We start from the raw sequence: 27028 nt of genomic DNA, 5'->3' as shown, positions 1-27028 counted from the left end.
TTTGGCTTCATGCTGACCAATTGCTTACAATGTATGTCATCTATCTGTCAAGTCTTGAGTAAATAAGATCACATGTCTGTAACTTTCACAGGTTTAAGTGATTGGTCATTATGTATTCTGATGAAGGTGACAGTGGTCATTGAAAATTTGATCCTTGTGTACTCTTTGTGTTGGAATGAGTTGGAAAGTTTAGCATTGTAGTACTAGTATGATTACTACCGACAGAGATGAACTTCCATGATGATGATGTAGGCTTAATGTTCTACACAAGTGTTTTTGTCAGAGAACTAAGAAAAGTTGCCACCTCCCTCCCTCCCCAGGTTGATGAGGATGAGCCCCTGTTCATGAGTCTGATCGAGGACTTGTTCCCAGGCATCCAACTGGACAAGGCCGGATACCCTGAGCTGGAGGCTGCCATTGAGAAGGAGGTGGGTCGTAGAAAGAAATGTGTGACATGTTTCTATCATCATTAAAGACCACAGGTTGCTTTCTCAAATTGTTCAGGTACCTGTATGTAAACTTCTGTACCTGGTCCAGTACAATTAATGCCAGACTGAGTATGCATTGTACCTTCGTCTTTGATACCCCCAAATGATGTCATGTTTAGGTATTCAGATACCTAAATATGTATCAGGAACGAAGTAGACTTGTACTGGTATAGGTACCAGAGATGACAGAAATATGTCATAGACACTGTCCACAGGTCTGGCATTCCATGCTGAGAACCCATAGTTTCAAAAGGATACTCTCATCAAAGATAGTGCTAATTTTGTCATAGGTACAAGACTGATCCTGCAGATCCATGCATTGATGCTAACCTGTTACTTGTGTCTGTATTGTGATAGTGTGCTGAAACTGATCCAACTGTACGAGACCCAGCGTGTGCGGCACGGCTTCATGTTTATTGTTTGTTTGTTTATTTGTGTCTGTAGTGCGATGAGTTTGGTCTGCAGCACCATCCTCCGTGGGTCCTGAAACTGATCCAGCTGTACGAGACCCAGCGCGTGCGACACGGCTTCATGGCGCTCGGACCGACCGGCGGTGGCAAGACCAAGTGCATCCACCTGCTCATGAAGGCCATGACAGGTCAGTGGGTCATGGTTAATTGGACTTAAAGGTCAAGAGTTCGAATCCCAAACTTGCTGTATCGGATCTCAAACGTAATAAACATGTACTGCTAGAAACCTTTCAAGCCATCCAATGGGATGCCAAGCCAGCATCTGATGGTCCCATTTTTTAAAAAAGCCACAGAGTAGGCACATTCGAGTACCAAGAAGACATTAAGTGGCATGAGAATTTGGGTTTCACTGGCCATGGTATACAAATGCTCAAATCCAATGAATTTATTATAACCACATTAACCTCCTGTTACTCAAAGTGTTTTAAACGCTATGCATAATCATGAATAATTACGAATGCTGATTTAATGACAAAATAAATCAAGCAACTGGATAAATTCCCTGAAGAGACAGATGTTTCAGATAGCATTCACTATCTTTCCTTTGAGTGAGTGACGTAGAAGTATTTACCAACAGGAATATTTGAATGTAATGGTTACCTGAATGTCTAACCCTCATCGACCTTAGAGTTCTGATTTGTTTTCTGTTGTAATTTAGACATCGGTGAGCCCCATCGTGAGATGCGTATGAACCCCAAGGCCATCACGGCCCCCCAGATGTTCGGGACGCTCGACGTGGCCACAAACGACTGGACAGATGGGATCTTCTCCACGCTGTGGCGGCGTACGCACAAGGTGAAGAAGGGAGAACACGTGTGGCTGGTACTGGACGGGCCGGTGGACACGCTCTGGATTGAGAACCTCAACAGGTTTGTTTCAGACTGTAACAATGGTGGATACAGCTGCCTTACTACTGCATATTGCAGTACAGTCAACCACAATGTTGGCTATATAACAACACCAACACTAATAAAGGTGAACCTGCTAGTTAAAAGTCACTACAAACTACTGGTCCTATGTTCTTACTTACATACATGTACATGTATGTATACAGGTCTCACCGTTCTGGACTAGGTCTAATATTACAGTTTTACACTGTATGCCTTTGCCAGGAATATGTTTCCAATACTGTTTGTGGGATTGAAGGTTTGTGGACAGCATAATAATTTTGGATACATCTTTATAATACTTGGTAGTAGGTACATATATTGCATATGGGATGGTGAAAATTATTCCCGACCATTAAATGTGTCTCAGGTTTTGTAGTACATTGTATTGAAATTAAAGATTATGTATTTCGTTAACCCCTTTAGTGTTCTGGATGACAACAAGACCCTGACCCTGGCCAACGGTGACCGTATCCCCATGGCGATGGACTGTAAGATCGTGACCACAAAACAATCATTCGTGTCTCACGCTTTGTACCACAATTAAAGATTATGTAATTTTGTTTCCCACTCCAGTGTGTTGGATGACAACAAGACCCTGACCCTGGCCAACGGTGACCGTATCCCCATGGCGATGGACTGTAAGATCGTGTTTGAGCCCGACAACGTGGACAACGCCTCGCCGGCGACTGTGTCCAGGAACGGGATGGTGTTCATGAGCTCATCGGTACTGGACTGGGACCCTATCATCAAGGTAAGGATTGGGATTAGATTGGTATCTGTATCACCGGTAAGTGACCTTTAGTGTAGCACACCAGCTTCACAGACACATGGCACTACTGCCCTGGTTTGGAATACATAGATATAGCACTGTCCTTGGTGCTGAATTGGTGCTATGATATACCTGTTGAAGATTCAAAATACACGTAGTAGTATCCAGTAGCATACCAAAGTTATAGACTGTCCAACATACAGGAGTCCAGTCTTTGTCAAGTAATGAGGAAACAATGGATTGCTCATTCCTTTAGATAGACTGGAGTTGAACAGTCAAAAACTTGTGTGTTTTTTAATGTTGGAAATTATGGTTAAGCGTTGCTTCAGAAAGACCTTTACCACACTCTTAAAGTTGAATTCCAGAACAAAATTTACCAACTCAAAGAAAGATGAACTTTTATGCTAGATAGTCCTGTCCTCGGTGCTGAATCACAGCATGTATTGTGATATACCTATTGAAGATTCAAGATACTTGCAGTTTCATATTCTTCATTCTTTGCACAAGCGATGTGATGAACTTTCAATTCCTCCTAATTGCGAGCTTGTTCCCTGCCCTGTCCCCAGGCCTGGCTGCGTAAGAGGCCTCCCCAGCAGGCTGAGATTCTGTGGAACCTGGTGGAGTCCATTTTCCCGGATCTCTACATCTTTGTCAACCAGAGCCTCTGGCCCAAGATGAAGGTACTTTTTTTGTTTTATTCAGCATGGCAACAAAAACAAAGTTGTGCTACACTCAAGTTATGCAACTTATATTAACAGTGCCATCTGACATATTAAATAGTCAGTATGTGAACACAAGAAAGCAAACAGATTCGTACAGAGAATCTGTTACTGAATGTAAACAACATGAAACTAACTGAGCTGCCATAAAACTCAAATTAGCTGCTCCCTGCTTTTTATTAAGGTCATGAGACCAAGAGGTCAAGGTCAGAAATATAACAAAGGTGCAGGCTACAGAATTGAAATACTAACAAATTAAGAAAATTTATTAAATTAGTCCTATATTAAGACCCATAGATCCTTACACATACATAGTATTATAAAACACATATAACAAATTGAAAGTTATGTATAGAGTTTGTTCATTTTCACCACCCCCCTCCCCAGACCCTGGAGTGTAACTACGTGAAGCAGCTGATTGACCTGCTGGAGGGTCTCATCCCCACCGGAGACGACGGCTCGCCCAAGAACCTGCCTAAAGACCACCTCGCCAAGATCTTCATCTTCGCCCTCATGTGGTCACTGGGAGCTCTGCTGGAGCTGGAGGATAGGGCTAAGGTTTGTGTCAGGGCTCGAAATACATGATTGTACTTTTTTCTTGATAATTGTAATAGTGCAGGTAACATGGAAAATTACAGTGCTGAACCAGACAAATTTTTCCTGCATCATTCAGAATTTGAGAAGTATGGATCACATTTGATACTGTTCAGAAACCATTGCCATTATTTCTTCAAAATTCATACCTTATAAGTGGTAATAGTCAATGCAGCAAATAAATTATACACCAAGTAGATGAACCAGTACAGGTTAGGAGCAGGTAGACATCAGAAATACCTGCACAGCAACAATTTTACCTTCACTAGGATGCATATGCACCAAGTGTTTCAAGCCCTGAGTTTTGCTTTTGGTGCAACACACCATTTTTCTACAATAGGCTCCATGGGAAGTAAATGTGTATGAACTAGGTACTACTATTTAGTAAATAAAAGAAGCCCATTGATGGTTTCTTGATCATTTCAGATGGAGGAGTTTATCCGTAAGCACGAGGCAGACCTGTCCATGCCGCCTATAGAGGCAGACAGCCAGGACACCATGTTTGAGTTCTATGTGGACGACAACGGAGCATGGAAACACTGGAACACACGGGTGAGTAAACTAGAACCTGGAAACTAACCCATAGAACATTGACACCTTATAAGCAGCCTTTTCGCTGGCCAGGCTTGATGCTTGATGACCAACACCTCTGAGTTTGTAGACTTTGGATGTTTTTTTTTTTTTTTTGTGATCAAAAGTTTTAACTGTAAACATGTAACTATTACTACTACATGTAACAGAGATGAACTTTTGTGATAGTCGGGAACTATATTTGCTAAGACATGGAGCAATTATTGTAAGACTTAAGATATTCTATTATCATCGCATTGGATACTGTGAAGACTGGTCTCCATAGTGCCAGAGAAAGTCTCGAGCTCCTATTGGATTGATTTTCATACTGATAAAGAATCCTGAGATCCTAGTGAGTGGTAGTTCTGGGAACAAGAATGGTGCTCATGAGTTCTCTCCAACCACTTCAGTTCATGCTTTCTAGCACGCACTGAATGATTATCCTAAAGTGAAAAGACTGACTGCATGTTTCTGTTTTGGGTTGAATTAAGGATGAATAAACAAATGAATGAATGAACAAACACACTTTATGATGCCATCAGATGAAACTATTTCCAGTATTTTGATGTCCCTGTCTGCTGTTACAGGTTGAGGATTACATCTACCCGAAGGACGTTGTGCCAGACTATGCCTCTATCCTGGTTCCCAACGTGGACAACGTGCGGACGGACTATCTCATGGACGTCATCATGAAACAGGAGAAGGCAGTGCTGCTCATCGGTGAACAGGTATGGCAAAATTACACTTTTCTAATTAACAAATTTTACATACAGGCATCTGTTTACCTAGGTCAATTTCTGTACACTTTATTCCATAAGCGAGAACATATCATCAATACATGACCATGAAGTAACTCAAATACTGTTTACTATATATAATAATAGTAGTTTGTAGTAAGTAAAGTTTTGTAGATGTATTACTGCCATACATTGTACCTCGTACGATTGTTGAGCAATCAAGTTCATTCATACAAGGGTTGGCCAACCATTTGTAAGATAAGCATTTTAGTGATAGGTACTAGTTGTCTTAAAGTTTGTATGCCAAGGAATTGTGTGGTCTACATGACTAATTATTATACATTGTATAACAATGCCTTTAGTTCTCTTTTCGCTCATAGCAATTGTGCAGGTGCTAACTTCATGCTTGTTACATCTGGTGTGAATACATTTGAAGCCTGAAGTAGAAATTCAAATTGACTCACTCCTTTGCCAAACACATCCTTATCTCAGACAATGGCTGTAAAAGAGCTGTTCACTGTTTGTTCAGTTATTTTTAGTGCTTTCAGGTAATAGGTGTAAGATAAAATGTAGATTCATTGACCCTTTCTTAAAATGTTTCTTCTTGAATCTACTGCCTGTAGGGTACAGCCAAGACTGTGATCATCAAGGGCTACATGGGCAAGTACGATCCTGAGCAACATCTTACCAAGGCTCTCAACTTCTCCAGCGCAACTCAGCCTATCACATTCCAGGTACGACCTCTCCTTGTTTGATAGTCTTGGCCCATAGAGCGGAAAGGATGATTAACTTAGTGCAAGTCATTCAGGACTCAAAATACTGTGTAGTATTACCCGGTATGCTCATTTTTGCACCCAAACTTGAAACTCTGCTTGTAATTGTTGACTGTAAATGCATTGGTATAACTAGATATTTGAGTTGGGTTATGTTTAGTACAGTTACTGTACAGTATTAAAGTAACTGTTACTTTAATTATACACCAATACATAAGAATAAGCTTTTAGTGTCAGGCAAAAATGATAAGTCCTTTGCTGTATTACTTGTTTAAGACTTGGAAGCTAGCTGTAAAATTTGGCTTCATCACAGAAAGAACATGCTACAATGACCAAGTACAAATGTGCCTTTCCCAGCGTACGATTGAGAGCTACGTGGACAAGCGTGTGGGCACGACGTACGGCCCTCCTGCTGGGAAACACATGACTGTGTTTGTGGACGACATCAACATGCCCATCATCAACGAGTGGGGAGACCAGGTAGGCAATTCTTCATCATTGTATTTCTTTCATGCTGCCATGAAGCCTAAACATCAGTGTGCTTCAGGAGCAACAGGCAATAAACCAGATACTGAGTGAGTGAGTGAGTGAGTGAGTGAGTGAGTGAGTGAGTGAGTGAGTGAGTGAGTGAGTGAGTGAGTGAGTGAGTGAGTGAGTGAGTGAGTGAGTGAGTGAGAGTGAGTTTCCTCTCGCAAGATTGCTTCTTTAGAATCTAGCACTTCTTGCCAGAGAGGATTGTGGAGATTAACAAATTAAAATACCTTTGTGTCAAACACTTTGTCAGGAAGTTTACAAACTTTAAGCCATTTGTACACAGCCAGTACTGCCTGTCACATTCCTCAGTGAGGGCAATACTGGCTGGTTTTCCTTTGAGGTGCAGAAGCAACAACTGCCCATTCTGGTTGTTAAAGAGCTTTGTTGTCCAGTGATTCACCAAACAACCAGACATAACTATTCACAGAAGCTATTCATTAGAAAGATGTTGACATATACCCAATTTTGAAAACCATACATTTTGATGTATTTTTAGATCACCAATGAGATCGTTCGGCAGCTGGTTGAGACGAAGGGTTTCTACAACCTGGAGAAGCCTGGAGAGTTCACCAACATCGTCGACATGCAGTTTGTGGCTGCCATGATCCATCCAGGTGGGGCTTCGTGTCTTTTCTTTCGTTCTTCTTTTACTCCTTCAATCAGCATTGCAGGAATAACTATGACACTTTACAAATGAGATCACAAAGGTGAGACATGATAATACACAGCACTCAGAAATGAATACTATTAGACAAAAGATGGAGACTGGAGTGGAAGCTCGACTACAATGCCATTGTGAATCAGTACAGGCAGATTGTATAATTGTTGTTGTTGTTGTTGTTCGTCCGTCGTAGTCGACGATGACCAAATGAACATCACATCAGGTCTTGTGTGTCCGGCTGTGGCTCACAAGTCCTATACGGGCTCTGAAGGTTCTGCCACAGGTCGGGCACAGGTGGGTTTCTGGAGTCCGGGATGTGGGGGCAGCTCTGGAAGCGCGTTTCCTCACGGCTTCTGCGATCCTTGATTGCTCATAGAGGGTAGCACCGCTGCTGATGTGGCTGCGCCAGGCAGCACGGTTATGGGCTGTTGATTCCCAGGTAGATGTGTCTATCTTAAAGCTCTTAAAAGAGCTTTTCAGTGTGTCCTTAAAGCGCTTTTTCTGTCCTCCTACTGAGCGCTTGCCTTCTGCCAGTTCACTATACAGAAGTCTCTTCGGTAGCCGTGTGTCAGGCATCCTTACCAGGTGGCCTGCCCATCTGACTTGGGCTTTCCTCAGCAGTGTGTGGATGCTTGGCAGATCGGCCCGCTGGAGGATCTCTGTGTCTGGGACTTTGTCTTGCCTAGTGATCTTCATGAGTCTTTTCAGACAGTTTATGTGAAAGCGATTGAGCTTTCTGGCATGACGTGCGTAGATCGTCCATGTTTCGCAGGCGTACAGTAGTGATGGCAGTACAACTGCCCGGTACACTTTTAACTTCGTGCTCAGTCTAATGCCTCTCCTCTCCCACACTGAGGCTCGCAGACATCCGAAGGAGGAGCTTGCTAGAGCGACCCGTGCGTCGACCTCATCGTCTATGTTTACAGACCTGGAGAGTGTGCTGCCAAGGTACTTGAATTTAGCAACTACCTTTAGTGGTTCCCCATTTACCGTAATGACAGGATCCACGTACGGCTTGTGCGGTGCAGGTTGGTACAGGACCTCTGTTTTCTTAGTGCTTATCGTAAGACCAAAGTTATCAGCAGCAGAGGAAAAGCGGTCCATACTCTGTTGCATCAAGTCCTCTGAGGCAGCATTTAACGCACTGTCGTCTGCAAACAGGAAGTCACGCACAGACGTCACCTTCACCTTCGTCTTGGCCTTAAGTCTCCTCAGGTTGAAGAGTCTGCCGTCAGTACGGTACCTGATTTTGATGCTTGTGGCATCATCCTCACGGAAGGCATTAGACAACATGGCAGTGAACATCATACTGAACAGCGTCGGTGCAAGCACGCACCCTTGCTTAACTCCATTTGTAACTGCAAAGGCACTTGAGGAGTCACCAGCATCCAGCACTCTGGCCTGCATTCCATCGTGAAATTGGCGTACCATGTTGATGAATTTGCTAGGGCAGCCAAACTTTCCCATGATTCTCCAGAGTCCGTTGCGGTTAACCGTATCGAAGGCCTTTGTCAGGTCTACAAAAGTGGTGTATAAGTCCCTGTTCTGTTCCTGACACTTCTCCTGGAGCTGACGTGCTGCGAATATCATGTCAGCCGTTCCTCGACCCTCTCGGAAACCGCACTGACTCTCAGGCAGGTGATCGTCCATGTGCTGAATAAGCCGGTTTAAGAGAACTCGGGCTAGTATTTTGCCAGCTATGACGAGTAAGGAAATCCCCCTGTGGTTGTCACAAGACTGTCTGTTGCCCTTCCTTTTGTAGAGATGAACAATTGAGGCGTCTTTGAACTCCTGGGGAATTTCTTCCTTCTCCCACAGGGACTGAAAGAACTCAGTAAGCTTCTGAGTCAGGACTGTTCCCCCAGCCTTGTAGACTTCTGCTGGTATAGCGTCAGAGCCTGGTGCTTTGCCGTTTGAGAGGAGCTGGATAGCTTGCTGGACTTCCTGCTCTGTCGGGAGTTCATCAAGAGTGATGTTAACCGGGACTTGGGGCATGTCGTTTATGGCTTCATCATTCATGACAGAGGGCCTGTTTAGGACGTTGCAGAAGTGCTCAGCCCACCTTTCTAGGATCTTGTCTTTGTCGGTGATCAAAGTGGTACCATCGGCACTGAGCAGTGGAGATGTGCCAGTGGATTTTGGTCCGTAGATGGCCTTCAGGGCATCATAGAAGTGCTTTGTGTTGTTACTGTCTGCAAACTTCTGTATCTCGTCCGCCTTGTGACTGAGCCAAGAATCCTGCATTTCCCTCAGCTTTGCCTGGACTTTGGCTTTACTGGCATTGTACACTGCTTTCTTAGCATCTGACCTGTTGTCCTGTTGAAGTGCTCTGTAGGCAGCATGCTTTTCATCTAGCAATTTCTGGATGTCCTCATCATTTCCATCAAACCAATCCTGATGCTTTCGTGTCTGTAGTCCAAGGTGAGAACGTGCAGTGTTGTACAGAACTTCTTTGAGAGCAGTCCAGTCTTCTTCTGCTCCGTTTGAGCAGAAGTTCAAGTCCCTGAGCTTGTTGTCTAAGTTATCTCTCAGATTGTTTTTCACAGAACTATCTTCCAGCAGTCTGGTGTTTAGTCTTTTGTTTGCTGGTTTGCCTTGAGGGCGCCTCTTGGGCTTGATGTGCATGTTTAGCTTTGAGCGAATTAACCTGTGGTCTGTCCAGCAGTCTGCACCGCACATAGACTTTGTTACTCTGACATCCTGCCTGTCCCTTCTCCGGACTATCACGTAATCTATGAGGTGCCAGTGTTTGCTGCGTGGATGCATCCACGATGTCTTGTTGCGGTTTGGTTGGCGAAATATTGTGTTTGTAATAACAAGGTCATGGGTCGCACAGGTTTTCAGCAGAAGATGACCATTGCTGTTACATTTGCCTATTCCGTTTCTGCCGAGAACTCCCTCCCAAGTCTGGTAATCTGTACCAACTCTGGCATTGAAATCACCAAGGATAACTAGATTGTATAATATGGAGGAAATTAAAGATTATTTGCTGTACTACTTGCTTTGGGAACAGTGATGCTTCTTGAGTTTATCAGTGACTCAGTTTTCCTCAAGTTTGTAAACATCACTATTCAGAGTGCTTTGTCAGATTTAATTTCAAATCTCTTGCATCCGCAGGCTCAAATACATGTTTTACAATTATATTGTCTATAGTACAACTGCTAACATCTAAATCCCTGTGCCTGTTCCTCCCAGGTGGCGGTCGTAACGACATCCCGGCCCGTCTAAAGCGGCAGTTCACCATCTACAACTGCACCCTGCCCTCCAACGCATCCATGGACAAAATTTTCACCACCATCGCAGCTGGATACTTCATCAAGGTCTGGTTATCATCTCAGTCCCAAGGCTTTTCCTATATAGGAACACACTTCTAGTACCACCATTGAGACCTTTCCGGTGTATGACTGGGTTCTCTTCTAACTTTCATCATTTATTTTTTTAGAAAGTCCAAGACAATCTCTAAGTCCTTCTACAGCAATAGCTATATATACACGGACTACAAAATTATGGAACTCTCTTCCTGACAAGTGTTACCAACCTGGATACAACCCATAAGCCTTCAAAATCAACATCCAATCCCATCTCCTAGCATAGTCACCAATACATGTACCTCCCACCTACTAGAATTGTATGAAAATGCCCAAGAAAAACCAGTAGGTTTTTGGTGCTCCCAGGCATCTTTCTTGATTCTAGTATTAGTAACAGTGTATTTACTAAACATTTACTGGTAAGTATGTACATTCAAACAGTGGACTTAAAAAAAATCATTAGAAAGTAAATTAGAATTCTGCATTTGTTACTCAGGAGCGTGGTTTCAAGCCAGAGGTGAAAGACCTGGCAGTGAGCCTGGTGCCGTGCACACGCCGTCTGTGGCAGGCCACTAAAGTCAAGATGCTGCCCACCCCCGCCAAGTTCCACTATATCTTCAACCTCAGGGACTTGTCCAGGATCTGGCAGGTCAGTCCATTCTCTCTACAGGGGAGTTCTTGAGTCAACATTAAATTGCATATGCTGGATTGAATGTTTAGCTGTGATGGTTACTGACATTATAAAGATTTTATTCACTAATTCCATACACAAAGTAAAGCACTTACCAACAAGCTTTCAATCTCAGTCCTCTGGTTTTCCTCAGATTAACATGACTGAAGGCCTATTTGGTTGTTAAAATTTGTTTAACGTATCATATACTTATTATCATTTAATATACAATGTACTTATTGTTATCATGTGATACTAATAGAGTGGATTCAATTTCGTTCTTCAAGCTAAGCAACACACTACAGTTATCTCACAGTAAGACATATGGAGCCGCATATTTCCCCGTGTAGAACTTCTATTCAGCCTGTTTTATCATTTTAATCATATTTGCACTAAACATAAAATTTCTCCCCCAGGGCATGCTGACGGTGACGTCAGAAATCAATCCCAACACGGATCTGGTGATGCGGCTGTGGAAGCACGAGTGCACGCGTGTCATCGCAGACAGGTTCACCAACCATCCCGACAAGGACTGGTTCGAGAAGATGGTCTTCAAGGTGAGAAACAGGCAATAAGATGTCTCGTAATGCACTTTGTCTTCTTGCAGATGATTGATACATGTAGGTCAATTAATGAATTTCTTTAGAGAAAGGTATTCACCAAGGAAAAGACTACCTCTATATAACAGTACTGGAAAAGAAGCTCTACTCTAAAAGAAGCAGAGACTATTGCACTTGATAGAGCTGGCTAGAGGAACCTGACAGAGGGAAGCAAGGGGCCAGCATCTGGCCTAAGCACGTAGGCATCATGCCTTGAACATCTGTAGTCTAGTATCAGAAGACTTAGCGTTCTTACAACAAATATAGGGTTATGGATAAGGGTGTAGCTTTCTGTAGTCAGTTTGGAAACTGCAGAATGTGTGACTTTCTTTCTACACTTTTTACACCACAGATTGCCGAGGAGGACATGGGAACCGCCCTGGCTGACAACGTGAAGGATGGAGACAGTGCTTACTTCGTGGACTTCCTACGGGATGCTCCAGAGGCCACAGGTCAGTCTATAGAAATTGTAGTACCAGGTCTTACTGTAGGATTTTCCTGTCTGACTTTAGAGTAGTACCAGGCCACAAGTCAGTCTACAGAGACTGTAATACCAGGTCTTAACTGTAGGATTTTCCTTTCTGTCTATAGAGTAGTACCAGGTCTTACTGCTGTGTGATTCCTGTCAGTCTACAAAGTAATCTACTGGTGAATTAGCTATAATAGTATGTTTTAGTATATTTACTGATAGATGTAGTACTACATAAATTTGGCTCACCAATCTCCTAATACTGCTGTTTCTACATGTATGTCTGACTCAATGCTTCTTTAGAAGTCCTATATTACAGTAACCGTAAGTATACCTAACACTTTAATAGTTATTTGTGTTGCACAGTGCACATTACGAAGCCCTTGCATTACAGTAGTCTATATCATAGTAGACTTAGTGTAAGAATGCACTCGTCATGATCATGTAATGTATGTGATGATTTGTTTTTCACAGGACTCCCACCCCCAAATCCAGGTAGAAAAACTTAGCAAAACCTTTCAGGTGTCTTTGGTGAAATTGGGTTATTGGGCAGCAGCTGAATTGCAAGTAACGAGCGTACAATTGGTGGGGCTAACTTCTAACTAAAGGTCTCTATCAGCACTCTGATGAACTTAATGTGTATGATACAGCCATAGGACTGTAAGGTTATGAACCACTCACACCAAGAAGGTAGCCTGGTGACCAAATCTATTTTACATACAGCTCCCAAGTCTTTTATCCGCTCCGCAAATAGCAGAGGATAAAAGACTTGGAAGCTAAAGTAGGTTTGGTAACCAGGCCACCACAAAGTACCCCTACTCTTTTTGATAAATGTGGTGGGGGATCTTTAATGTGGTTGGGAAGTGACAGGCCTCAAACACAGGACCTCCATTTGACATCCTATAATTTGTTTTACATTTTAGAGCCGTCAAATAAAACTTACTCTTACTCCAAAACCAGTTACTCAAGCATCTGGATATGATTTTGGAAACGGTCACGAGAGACATTTCAGCTAAAATCCACTAGCTTTTGTCAGTGACTGAGAGACCAGAGGAGAAATACGGTTTATAAGCACAAACTATTGATTGATATGTAAATGTCACTGACAAAAGCTAGTGGATACTAGCTAAAATGTCTGACCATTTCCAAAATAATATCCAGTTGCTTGAGTAACTGTTTTCTGGCATATCTTATTACCTGGATGTCTAACCTTCATCGACGTAAAAAAACTTACTCTTAATTTCTGTAACCCCAGGGGACGAACCAGATGATGCAGACCTGGATGCGCCAAAGATCTACGAGCCGGTCGACACGCTGAAGTCGCTGTCTGACCGAGCCCTGACGTTCCAGGAACTGTACAACGAGACTATCAGGGGGGGCAAGATGGACCTTGTGTTCTTTGAGGTGAAATTTTTTTTTTCTTTGACATATTGCACAAATTGTCACCGTTCTTTTAAATTCATTCATGATACATCAAACCAAATACATGTACATAGCCTAGACAAAGTGGCAACCAATTGTGCAACTTACAACTTGTACAGCATGAAAAGACAAAGTAGAGTAACAGTTGTATACAACAAGAAACATTTGAATGATTGCAGATACAAAAGTTTACAAAATTTTACAAAATGTTTATCAAATAATCATAACATTACAAAAAAGTTTACAATAGCATCATAACCTACATTTATTTTGGCTAGATCTATGTGTATAAGTAGTGCCCTTAGTCCAGTCTATGCAAACATGTTCTCAATTTTTTTTTTGCTCCAGGATGCCCTGATCCACTTGCTGAAGATCTCCCGCATTATCCGCACCCCCATCGGTAACGCCATGCTGGTGGGAGTGGGGGGGTCGGGCAAGCAGAGTCTCACTCGACTGGCCAGCTACATTGCAGGGTACAAAACCTTCCAGATTGTGCTCTCCAGGTAATACTATGTTTCATCTACTGTGTTTTTGGTAGCCTTTATGTTCATACTGGTAGACATAAGCTTTGTGTTGAGATTAGCAGTAGTTTCTTATTTCAAAGTTTTTCATTTCTTCTCCTTTCAGTTATCATGCCTTGCTGTCTTTGGGTGACTTTGGAGTTTCAAAATTTTGATAGACACTTAATCTTAACTACTGTATTTGAAAGTATATTTGACTCTAAGACAATGTAATACATTGTAGTTGTACAACACTGAATTGAAGGGAAGGAAAACTCACCATCAATATTTCAGCACCAAGGGCAGAGCACAATATCTAACGATACTGAAGCTCAAAAGATCTTTTTTGTTGTAAAGTTGCTCTCTAATGGAATTTTCTTTTCTCCTACTTTTTGTGTAGTACCTATAATGCCTGTTACCTTCTGTAGTTGAAAAGCTCTGGTTGCCAACTAAAACTGTTTTTGTTTTGATTCTCTGTAGAACCTACAATGCCAGTAACCTCCTGGACGACCTGAAGGTCCTGTACAGGATGTCAGGGTTGAAGGGTCAGGGTGTGACCTTCATCTTCACAGACAACGAGATCAAGGACGAAGGTTTCCTGGAGTACATGAACAACCTGCTGGCTACAGGAGAGGTGGGTATCGGGTTTCAGAACCTGATTCTAAAGAACAACGGAACAGAACGCAACATTCTGATCACTCTCTGACGAGGCTATCAAATTTCAGAATGGGCTTCCATAGAACAACTGATGAGAATACAACATTAAATTCATAGTCTGAGGCTATCAGATTTCAGAATCAGGTTCCAAAGAACAATTATACTGAATGTAATAACACATGGACAACCTGTAAACAGTTGCATATCTTTACTTTATTCCGGTTTAGATCTCCAGTCTGTTCTTATTTTATCCTGGAAGCTATAAATGAAATTGGTGTTAACTACATGTAACTGTCTGTTGTTTTCCCGTTAGATCTCGAACCTGTTTGCCCGTGACGAGATTGACGAGATCACCTCCGAGCTGATCCCGGTGATGAAAAAAGAGTTCCCCCGACACCCGCCGACCAACGAGAACCTCTACAACTACTTCCTCAGCCGCGCCCGATCCAACCTGCACGTGGTGCTCTGCTTCTCTCCCGTCGGTGAAAACTTCCGCAGCCGCGCGCTGAAGTTCCCGGCGCTGTTTTCTGGTTGTACAATGGACTGGTTCCTCCGATGGCCCAAGGACGCTCTCATCGCTGTGGCTGATTATTTCCTGGCCAACTTTAAGATTCGCTGCACGGATGAGGTTAAGAACAGTGTGGTCAACACCATGGGCAAAATCCACGTAAGTGTCAGAATGGTTGCAATGTTTTTTCAAGAGCCACAAGAAAATTATGATTTAAAAAGATATTTTGATATCATTACAACAATAACAGTAACGGAACTTAATTAAAGTCCAGTAAGATAATTCTTTCAATCAGTGACTATTAAATCCTAAGGTACATACCTCCGTATTAAAGTCATCTTCTTTGATGATCATAGTGACTGTCATAGAATTTGGATAAATACCTGTTCTACTACAGATTCCATTAGTCACTGATGAAAAGTAGTGGATGCTATAGCTACTTGAAACGTTTGACAGTTTTCAAAATCTATCCAGTTGCTTGAGTAACAGCTTTTGTGTATGATAAAACTTTCTCATATTGAATGTAGTGTGAATCTTAGTTAGATAATAATATTTTATTATGTAACCTTCCCCCTGATGCCTAATGTTATAACGTTAGAAGAAATAGAAAGTTTGTATGGCTACTTAAGTGTGCTAAATTTGATCACTTTCTTGTGCCCAGGACCTGGTTGCAGAGAAGTGTGTGGAGTACTTTGAGCGATTCCGTCGACAGATGCACGTGACGCCCAAGTCCTACCTGTCCTTCCTGGCTGGATACAGGACTATCTACACTGAACATCTCAATGAGGTATGTTACAATGATAAACTGTAACGTAACTGGATGTACCATCTACTGAGTACTTGATACCAGGTTAGAAAAGAATAAGAATGCATTGCCATGCCATCAGGATTGAGTTCTTCAAAATTTAGGATTAATGTTTTTTCCTAGAACTACATGATGGAGTGGAACTCGTTGCTTTAGTGAAGTGCTTGAGCTGATAACATGAACCTAGTATACAATCAAACCCCTACAAGTTATCACCTCTAAGTATGGACTTACCTGGCCAATATGACCAGTTTTTGGTGGTTAATTAGATAATTATTCCCATTGACACAAGTGTAAGAATCCTGTTGGTCTCTGAGTGGTCTTCTTGGGCAGTTTTCCTGTGTCAACCTATGTTCCCAATCCTGTACTGACTATCATGATTATCATAATAAGAATAAGCCTGTATTTCCAAACCTGTTCTGATTACATGTACCAATTATCCTCTGCCACCAGGTGGGCATCCTTGACCAGAGGATGAAGACAGGCCTGGCCAAACTGGTGGAGGCTCAGGAGTCGGTCAACGAACTGTCCAAGGAGCTGGCCGTCAAGGAGAAGGACCTGGCCGTGGCATCTAAGAATGCTGACAAGGCAAGTAGATAACGTTAAGCTGGTGAAAGATACAGTAGTAAGAAACATCATGTTGTCAAGTAAGTGTGAACAAAGTGCTCTTTTTCTGCAGCAAGGTTTATTTCCAACACAATCCAACACAAATGTGGCCTTACAGAAGCTGTGCATTGCTCATCCCTTGACAAAGACTAGAGTTGGACAGTTGAAAATTTGGATCCAAGTCCAATGATCAATATTATTGGACTTACACAGATACCATACTTATAGGTACCAACACAGATAAGCTTTCGAGCTATAAAAAGGCTCTGAATGAACAGCTAAAACTTCAGCATCAAGATTCAACTCCTGACATCATGATAAATGATGATTTGCATTAGACAATCCAGCTACAATGGCTAGCTCTTTTCACTGCTCTCATTTCCTTTTCCCCACCCCTGCAGGTGCTGGTAGAAGTGACGGCCAGCGCCCAGGCTGCTGAGAAAGTGAAGGCACAGGTACAGAAGGTGAAAGATAAGGCCCAGGCTATTGTGGATGAGATCGCAGCAGACAAGGGCATCGCTGAGGGGAAACTGGCCGCCGCCAAACCTGCGCTAGAGGAGGCAGAGGCAGCCTTACAGGTGAGGGAGTCAGAACTGGGTTTGTTTTGTCATCATCTGGGTGTGCTAGGTTCAAGCTACCCACACCCTACTGTGTGTGTGTACATGTTTGTGTGTGTGAGCGAGTGTGTGTGTGTGTGTACACGTGCGTGTGCGTGTGAGTGAGTGTGTGTGTGTGTGTGTGTGCGTGCGTGTGCATAATATAAAAGGCTTTTTCCAGTGACACATCGTTTGAGTCTGCTACTGGGGATTCGAAGCTACATTTAGAACCTTAACTTTATATTCGTAAGTCAACAACCCTAACTTTTAACTCATTGTGACACCATCTCTCCCCCAGACCATCAAGCCAGCTGACATTGCCACGGTGCGTAAGCTGGGCAAGCCTCCGCATCTGATCATGCGGATCATGGACTGTGTACTGCTGCTGTTCCAGCGTAAGATCAACGTCGTGACACAGGACCCCGAGCGACCGTGTGCCACACCGTCCTGGAGCGAAGCGCTCAAACTCATGAACAACTCAGGATTCCTGCAGTCTCTACTCACCTTCCCTAAGGTAATGTTGTTATCTAAATACTGTCAGGTACAATGTACAATGTGAACTGTGATTCGGAGTATTACGTACAATCATGTAATATATATAGTTAGACCAGTACTACTGACCACCTCTACATAATGACCAACTGGTCATTATTACAACATCAAACCTGCACTAGTAACCAACCAACCAATTTTTGTATTCTTTACTGTTTTTAACAACTACAAAATGCCTAGTATGCCACATAAAGAATTCACTTTGAACTTTTTTGTAGTTTCTAGTTTCTTCCATACTCCATAAAATCTACTTTTAGCACTAAATAGCACATGCAAAATTTGTCTGTTGCGGGTACATTAATTTTAACTGTAGCCTGCACCAGTGCAGTATGCAGACATAAGTACTTCAAGATCAGATCTGCAGTGTAATTTCATTGTAATGCCATTTGCACCATTATAGTTAAACATTGTTCTGCCCCTCCCCCTCCCCCAGGACACCATTAATGAGGAGACAGTTGAGCTGCTGGCCCCGTACCTGGAGATGGAGGACTATAACCTGGAGAGCGCCAAGAAGGTGTGCGGCAACGTGGCCGGCCTCTGCTCATGGACAAGGGCCATGTCCTTCTTCTACGGGATCAACAAGGAAGTACTGCCCCTCAAGGTGAGATATAATTAATGTTTTTTACCTTCTATATCTGCTGTTACCACGTCTCTAGAACGTACTGCACCTGAGCAAAGCCCATAATGTAATTCTGCATATTAGCAATTTGGTAGAATGTTTGGTTTAAGGTCATATTCATGTAATAAGGATGACGGGTCGTATTCATGTATTCAAGGATGACATTCCATAATAATTAATGTTGTGTACAAAAAGATATCATCTGCAACAGGCAAAATTCAGATACATACTAGTAGTTGACCAAACATCCAATGAAAACCGTGAAAGTACCGGATTTCATGCAGGTGCAGTACATTCTGTCAATGTGTTGCTGTTGCCCTCATCTCATGTACAATGAATAAAGTTAAGGTCTTTCATTCATACAAACAGGCAACCATTCATACAAATATACAATCTGTATCGGTATAGCCGGTATACATGTAACTGCCCTTTGGTGTAACAGACCAGCTATATAATAATGAACAGGCTAAACATAATGTATTATACCAACACAGATAAACTTTCATGCTAAGGCCCTGAATATGTAATACTCTGTCCACGCAGGCCAACTTAGCAGTGCAGGAGGCCCGTCTGGGTGTTGCTATGGGTGACCTGAACACGGCCCAGGCTCAGCTGGATGCTAAGCAGAAGGAACTGGACATCGTACAGGCTCAGTACGACGCAGCCATGAAGACCAAACAGGTATCAAAACTATTTTGATTTTAGGGTTCAGAATTAGACTGTGAATATAAGCATACAATCATGTAATTACTATTTATTAACCCAAAAATGAAGAAGTCGAATGCATTTAAAGAAATGGCAGGAGGAGAAGGAGAAGAAGAGACACGAGGGAAAACAGTAGTACGTGGTGTGGTGAAGCTATAATTAGATTGTGACAGAGTAAGGTGAAGCTAGACAATGTGTGCAAATGTTACCAGAATTTTCATTTACCCTTGGCTAAAACATTGCAACTTTTCTTGATGATGCTGAAGCTTGTCGTCGCAAGATGAACAATGTGGAGGTCTTATGACAAAAGATTTAGACTTCAGAATAAGATTACAGTGTAAGGTTAGGCTAGACCACGTTACAATTATGACTAGTTTACCCTTTGACTAAATGTTGTGACTTTCCCAGGACCTTCTTGACGATGCTGAAGCTTGCCGTCGTAAGATGAACAACGCTGAAGCCCTGATCCACGGGTTGTCTGGAGAAAAGGTTCGCTGGACGGCAGCCAGTAAGACGTTTGAGGACCAGATCCGCCGGCTGGTGGGTGACGTGCTCCTGGCCACCGGGTTCCTGTCCTACTCCGGTCCCTTCAACCAGGTGTTCCGGGATGAGCTCATGGTCTGCTGGAAGAAGGAGATGGTCATGTGCAAGATTCCTTACACGGAGGTGAGAGTGGTTCAAAATCTAGTGCCTAAGTGTGTCCATACTGTGTTACTACATGTAGCACAGGTGCCCTCTATAGTACATTATACACCAGCTATGTAGGCATACATCTTCAAACAGTCTTCCGGGACGAGCTCATGGTCTGCTGAAAAAAGGAGATGGTCATGTGTATAAGATTCCTTATACAGAGGTAAGGGTGGTGGTTCGAAAGCTATATACTGGCTAAGAAACTCTGTATTCATACTGGTCTGTTAGCATACATACATGTATAGCTGCACAAGTATACCACATCTCTGCTGGTATGTATCAAACAGGTAGAAACATGTAGAATGTTTTGTGCAAAATTCCATGTGCATTTGTGATGAGTGTGGTTCAAAAACTAGACAAGTGCTTAATCAAAGTTAAAACTCTGACTCAAAATTGTAGTCATGGCTATAATTCTTTTTGATTTCGAGCTAGTTGTTTTGGCCAGAGGCATTGGAACTAGAGAGAAGGGTTCTGATCTGTGTTGATCCGATGGGCTTACATATTTAACTGTTAGTTGGTCTGCAATAAATAACGACCTATAACAATGAAATATTGTGTTTTTTAAGGAAATAAACCTGGTGACCATGCTTGTGGACAACGCCACCATTGGAGACTGGAACCTACAGGGTCTGCCTAACGATGAACTGTCCTCACAGAACGGCATCATCACCACCAAGGCAGCCCGCTTCCCTCTCATGATCGACCCTCAGAACCAGGGCAAGACCTGGATCAAGAACATGCAGAAGGACAATGAACTACAGGTCAGGATTTTGGTGGTTTTGTTCTTTGCTTGTAGCAAAAAGGTCTTCATTTTCAATTTCCTGAAATAATTTCATCAGGTTGGAGAATGATTGAATGGCAACGGTCTTCATAATTTGTTTATATAACAAGAGCGGATGTTTCGATGACTGTCATCTTCATCAGGGAAATTATGACTGGTCTTATCTGCTTTTGGTTCCAGCTTGGTCTTGGTATTTTGTTTCCAGTGTGTTTGTTTGTTTGCTTGTATGTCTGTACAATGTAATTATTTGAATACAGTAGAGTCGCAGGAACTGAGGGGAAATACTAACCACAGAATGACTGCATGGAAGGTTTAAGTCAGGAGTCAAAATGGTCTACCTGCAGGCTGGCCTTATGTTATCATCACTTAGTGTTCGAAAAGCCTATCATAAGATAAAACTAGTCAAGTCATTGTTATTTCTTGTTTTCTTCAGGTGACGAGCCTGAACCACAAGTACTTCCGTACTCACCTGGAGGACGCCTTGTCCTTGGGCCGACCTCTGCTGATTGAAGACGTGGGAGAAGAACTCGACCCCGCCCTGGATAACGTCTTGGAGAAGAACTTCATCAAGTCTGGATCCACCTTCAAGGTGCATTTTGTCATCCTTAAAATAACATCAAGAAGTGCCTGTAACTTCTCAAGGTTTTCCTTCAAGTTGGCTGGTAATAACTATTCAGATTTTGTATGTTTAAGGATATTCTCTTGGCAATTTCTTGACAAGTTAGAAGGTCAGTTCTAAGCATCATCTTACAATCAACTTTCAAGAAAGCTACTTAACTCTCACACATATAGTTGATTGTTCATAAATCTTAATTGTGTCTTGCTCTATGTACATGTAGGTGCAAGTTGGAAAGATGGCTAGTTATTCAAAGAGTTAACACATGTTCCTTAGTAACCACATATTTTGAAGATAATAAGAGTGTGTAACTATTATTCTTACAGGTGAAAGTAGGAGACAAGGAGGTAGATGTGATGAATGGATTTAAGCTGTACATCACCACAAAGCTGGCTAACCCTGCCTACACTCCCGAGGTGGCAGCTCGAACCATGATCATCGACTTCACTGTGACCATGAAGGGTCTGGAGGACCAGCTGCTGGGCAGAGTCATCCTCACTGAGAAGGCCGTAAGTTTCTCTCTGGTGTTAGTTTGTTTTATTTTCTTTCAATACAAAAAAAGCATGATACGTACCTTTAAATGATTCTTGGTGTTAAGTTTTGCTCCTGGCCAAGTCTGTATCTGTTAAAGGTGATGAACACATGTACAGTCACTCTCACAGCCCATAACAAAGTTCCATCGAACACTGTCTACTTTCTTTTGCAGTAATCCATGCACATGTAGTGACATCTCAAACAATTTGATGATAAAAAAATTACACTACAACAATAAAAAATATACTAGGTATGATGAACTAAATTAGGTCAATGTGTAACTGCTTGCAGAATGTATCTGTGGCATAGCATGATCTATTGGTAGTCAATGGAGCATTTATGTATCAGACTGTTGCTTGACCTTTGTTTACCTTTGACACCTTCCCTTGGAATCTTTCTCCCTTGACCTGTAGAAACTTGAAGTTGATTGCATGACTCTTGACCTTTGTTGACCCTTGACCCACAGGAACTGGAAGCAGAGCGCACGACCCTTCTGGAGGAGGTGAACAACAACAAGCGTAAGATGAAGGAGCTGGAGGACAACCTGCTGTACCGCCTCACGTCGACAGAGGGCTCTCTTGTGGAGGACGAGAGCCTGATCGAGGTGCTGCGCGTTACCAAGACAACGGCCGAGGAGGTCAGCGAGAAGCTGGCCATCGCCGCGGAGACGGAGATCAAGATCAACTCGGCACGAGAGGAGTTCAGGCCTGGTGCGTAGGGTTTTATAGCACTTACATACAGATAGACTTGCTGTAAGGAGTTGTTCTTACTAGGAATTGTCCACAGTGCTAGTACATGTACAATGTCATGTATTTTGGATGGCAGTTACTTTAAGAGCTTTATCTTTATAGTCTGTGGTAGCACATGTAGTCCCTGCCTCTGAACCATGAGGTTGTGAGTTTGAATCCCAGTTCTTATAGCTTACCCTGACTTGCATGCTACTGTAAAGGGTCACGTTCCTTAGGACAAAACATTGAAATGTTCATCGTACTATCTAAAATAAAAGAGCTGGGGAAGTTTTACCAATCTGTAAATACTGTGTCTGCCTTCTCTACCACAAGAATAATATTGACATACATATAGATGAATGTCTGATCATGAAATGTTTCTTCCTGTCCCTCTTAGTTGCCTCCCGAGGCAGTGTTCTGTACTTCCTGATTGTTGAGATGAGTCTGGTGAACGTGATGTACCTAAGACAGCTCTGAAGCAGTTCCTCCACATCTTCACATCTTTAACTTAGAATCATCACAAATTTACTGTTATTTTTCCCTTGTAGTTGCATCCCGTGGCAGTGTTCTGTACTTCCTGATTGTGGAGATGAGTCTGGTGAACGTGATGTACCAGACAGCTCTGAAACAGTTCCTCCACATCTTCACATCTTTAACTTAGAATCATCACAAATTTACTGTTATTTTTCCCTTGTAGTTGCATCCCGTGGCAGTGTTCTGTACTTCCTGATTGTGGAGATGAGTCTGGTGAACGTGATGTACCAGACAGCTCTGAAACAGTTCCTCCACATCTTCGACATCTCGATGGCTCGCTCCCAGAAGTCCCCCATCCCCAGCAAGCGCATCGCCAACATCATCGAGTACCTAACCTTCGAGGTAAGAAATTCCTTTGATAAAGCCAGTGTTGCCCAACTAGTTACAAGACGATTTTAAAGGGCTACATAAGATAAGGACATCACATTAAAATCAAAGTTGTCAACTCATGATATTGGATAGCTTTTCAGCACCAAGGTGGTCTTGTGGTTAGGGTTGCTAACTCAGAGTTTAAAATTAACGTTAAAGTTCTGGGTTTGAATCCCTAGCAAACCTCAGTGTTGTGCTTATGGGATTGACGCATTTTACACCTATTTCCTCACTGAAACTCAGGCGAAAACCAGTTACCTCCTAGTAGGGTCATCCTTTTGGGTGGGACACTGCACTTACTGAAAACAGAAGGGGTCCTTCCCAGTGTGAGTGGGTCAAAACAATCCTACAGTAATCCATAGCACATTTAACAGAGTTCAAGCCATCTACAGTATAATCATGTAATACAGTTTTGTACTATGATCATGCCTAGTTGTTATGTCACTTGTGCTAAATGATAGGAAGAATGTCAGTAATAAACCATCCTGTTGTTGTCCCCAGGTGTTTGCGTACACCGTGCGTGGCCTGTATGAGCAGGACAAGTTCCTGTACACCCTGCTGCTGGCCCTGAAACTGGACCTGCAGGCTAAGGGCATCCGCCATGAGGAGTTCCAGACTTTCATCAAAGGTCAGCAAGGAAATCTATATCTTTATTCGTTTAATTGATTTTTATCCATTTACGTCCTGACCATTGTGACAACAAAAGTTTTATGCAGAATGCTAGCTTGTCAGTTCAAAACTGAAATCAAAATAAATTGATATGTTTTGGATATTGCAGAATTACAGGTAGCCATAACCCAAATCTTATAATATTGATAAATATGATGGGATTGGGATCATAATATAGATGCTCCATTTATGATATTATATTAAGGTCAGGACTGCCAATATAACCTCAAAAGGCCATATAACCTGTATCAGTATGTCAGGGATGTAATATACAAATTGGAAAAGCAATGGCTTGAATAGGGTTCAAATCCACTATCTTCACTATTTCCTGCTATGTTACTAATTCCATTTTGTAACACATCTCTGCCTCATGCGTCACAAGATGTTGGAACCCCTAAGTCCAATAATGATATATTAAGTCTAAGTCTAACACATCTCTTGCCCACAGGTGGTGCAGCCCTGGACCTGAACGCCGTTGAGCCGAAGCCGAAGAAGTGGATTCTGGACATGACCTGGCTGAACCTGGTGCAGCTCAGCAAACTGCCGCAGTTCAGCCAGATTGTCAACCAGGTAAACCAGTCCATAATGATTCTGTTTCTCTGTAATATTTAGCTTTACATTTTCAATGACTTTTACACACACCATGTACATACATGTACAGGGTCCAGTGGTACGTGCACATCTACATTGTACATGTGGTTTGTAGAGTCTGACATCTTCGTTGGTAGTCCTTCGTAGTCATCTAGTATTCCTGCAAGTAATTACAAACAACAAGGCTTAGAATATATTCACAAAAAACATACTAGGGAAACACTGAGTGTGCAAATAGGAGCAGGATAGCATAGCTAGCAAGGGCAATCATTGCAGTCAAGTCCTGTTGTTGTTCTACACGTACTAGATATTCAATTTTTAGGCCATGTGTCTTGCTCCTGGTGAAGTGAGTGAACTTACTAAAACTAGAAGGTTTTTGGTTTGTAGAATCTGGGACTACATCTAAAATGCCTCCTGCAGGTTGCTCGTAACGACAAGGGTTGGAAGACCTGGTTTGACTCGGATGCTCCCGAGGACGAGCCCATCCCAGACGGGTACGACAGCTCCCTGGACATCTTCGGCAAGACCCTGCTTGTCCGTTCCTGGTGCCCCGACCGTACCATCCCGCAGGCTCGCAACTACATCTCCGAGAGGATCGGCGTCAGGGTAAGTTTTGCTTCAGAAGTCTTTATTATATAACCTTCAGCAACACCCTGCTGGTCCGCTCCTGGTGTCCCGACCGTACCATCCCGCAGGCTCGCAACTACATCTCCGAGAGGATTGGCGTCAGGGTAAGCAGGCTTCATTGAAAACCCCTCGTATAGATCTGAAGCTTTGCTCTAGTCTCAACGCAAAAATCCTCAAAAAATTTTCAACTCACCTACTGCATCTTTACTCGCGGGATTGAAGAAATTAAAGCAGAAATGTACATATTAAGTTTGCTTGCTTGTGTATGTCCATAGTTCTTTGAATACAGTAGAGTCATAGTAAGAGTCATAGCAAATGTCTTTAATAGTATGCAGGCTAGAAGAAAATGACTCTACACAGAATTAGTCAGAATAAGGAATAAAACAAGACATTCCTTACCGTAGACCTTAGGTCCTCCTGTGCCTAACAGCACATTGGGCAGCAAGTTTCAACAAGACAAAGACCACAAGAAATGGAAGATTTCATTTAATTTTTTGTTATTATTTTTCTGGCAGTTTGCAGAAGGAGTGATCCTGAACATGGAGCAGATGTGGGAAGAGTCCACCATCCGGGAGCCCATGGTCTGCTTCCTGTCCATGGGGTCTGATCCGTCCGAGAACATTGAACGCCTCGCCAAGAGCAAGGGCATACGTAAGTAATAGCTACTGTTACAGTTACTGTAACACACATATGCACACACACACACACACATGCGTGCACACAGCCAGGCGCGCACCCCATCTGAGGGGCGATGGTCTGCTTCCTGTCCATGGGGTCTGATCCGTCCGAGAACATCGAACGCCTCGCCAAGAGCAAGGGCATACGTAAGTCATAGCTACCAATACAGTTGCTGTTACACGGTCTCTCACACACGCATGCGCACACATACACGCTCCATCCGGGAGCCAATGGTCTGTTTCCTGGCCATGGGGTCTGAGCGAGAACATCGAACGTCTGGCGAAGAGCAAGGGCATACATAAGTCATAGTTTCACACGCGCACATACACACACGCACAGATACACACATACATGCATGTATGCAGGCATGCTCATGCACACACGCGTGTCCTATCCGGGATCTGATGGCCTTTTTCCTGTTTTCCTCTGAGAACATCAAACATCTGGCTAAGAGCAAGGGCATACGTAAGTCATAGTTACTGTCCACACACATGCACAATCATGTACTCACATGCATACATATACATTGAGAGACTACTTTGTGTTCCCCTCTCAGCGTGTAAGGCGATCTCGATGGGCCAGGGTCAGGAGGTGCACGCGCGACGGCTGGTGTCCTCCTTCATGGCAGAGGGCGGCTGGGTCCTGCTGCAGAACTGCCATCTGGGACTGGAATACATGGAGGAGCTCCTCGATGTGGTGAGTTTCCGACAACATCACGCTTCTAGAAGCTTGATGGTCAACACCTATAAGTCAGGGGAACTGGAATCCAGTTAATTGTTGATTTAAATGTACATTTGTATGCATGGTACATGTATATGATTGCATGGATCGGTCATTGTCGAACTGAGAACTGTTGAATACAACTATTGATTATACTGTTCCAGGCTGCAGTGACTGGTTTTCATAGTTACAGAGAGTCTCGAGCTCCTGTTGGACTGATTTTCATACAATCATGTAGTCAATACATAATCCTGAGCTCCTATTGGTAGC

The 27028-nt window shown here is 42.9% G+C and overlaps 1 protein-coding gene across 1 annotated transcript in view; it reads left to right on the top strand.

Moving 5' to 3' along the window:
- LOC109481135 (dynein heavy chain 5, axonemal-like) overlaps positions 1–27028 on the top strand; it is a 76072-nt gene that overhangs the window by 38746 nt on the left and 10298 nt on the right. Inside the window, exons 45-80 of the mRNA XM_019783633.1 lie at positions 321–428; positions 933–1086; positions 1617–1827; positions 2422–2599; positions 3184–3297; positions 3724–3894; positions 4357–4482; positions 5088–5228; positions 5861–5971; positions 6368–6490; positions 7041–7158; positions 10401–10525; positions 11010–11162; positions 11600–11740; positions 12135–12234; positions 13507–13655; positions 14022–14176; positions 14654–14807; positions 15144–15497; positions 16000–16125; positions 16597–16731; positions 17151–17327; positions 17644–17859; positions 18331–18498; positions 19060–19197; positions 19630–19887; positions 20478–20672; positions 21126–21281; positions 21635–21817; positions 22309–22552; positions 23268–23446; positions 23975–24101; positions 24591–24712; positions 25154–25339; positions 25876–26011; positions 26595–26734. Of these exons, the coding sequence (XP_019639192.1) occupies positions 321–428; positions 933–1086; positions 1617–1827; positions 2422–2599; positions 3184–3297; positions 3724–3894; positions 4357–4482; positions 5088–5228; positions 5861–5971; positions 6368–6490; positions 7041–7158; positions 10401–10525; positions 11010–11162; positions 11600–11740; positions 12135–12234; positions 13507–13655; positions 14022–14176; positions 14654–14807; positions 15144–15497; positions 16000–16125; positions 16597–16731; positions 17151–17327; positions 17644–17859; positions 18331–18498; positions 19060–19197; positions 19630–19887; positions 20478–20672; positions 21126–21281; positions 21635–21817; positions 22309–22552; positions 23268–23446; positions 23975–24101; positions 24591–24712; positions 25154–25339; positions 25876–26011; positions 26595–26734 (5772 nt within the window). The remainder of the gene's footprint in view (positions 1–320; positions 429–932; positions 1087–1616; positions 1828–2421; positions 2600–3183; positions 3298–3723; positions 3895–4356; positions 4483–5087; positions 5229–5860; positions 5972–6367; positions 6491–7040; positions 7159–10400; positions 10526–11009; positions 11163–11599; positions 11741–12134; positions 12235–13506; positions 13656–14021; positions 14177–14653; positions 14808–15143; positions 15498–15999; positions 16126–16596; positions 16732–17150; positions 17328–17643; positions 17860–18330; positions 18499–19059; positions 19198–19629; positions 19888–20477; positions 20673–21125; positions 21282–21634; positions 21818–22308; positions 22553–23267; positions 23447–23974; positions 24102–24590; positions 24713–25153; positions 25340–25875; positions 26012–26594; positions 26735–27028) is intronic.

This window comes from Branchiostoma belcheri, unplaced genomic scaffold, assembly GCF_001625305.1.
Source record: "Branchiostoma belcheri isolate BF01 breed outbred unplaced genomic scaffold, Haploidv18h27 scaffold109, whole genome shotgun sequence".
NCBI classification, from domain to species: Eukaryota; Metazoa; Chordata; class Leptocardii; order Amphioxiformes; family Branchiostomatidae; genus Branchiostoma; species Branchiostoma belcheri.
Note: the sequence above shows the minus strand (reverse complement) of the source record. Positions and strands in the feature narration are given on the sequence as shown.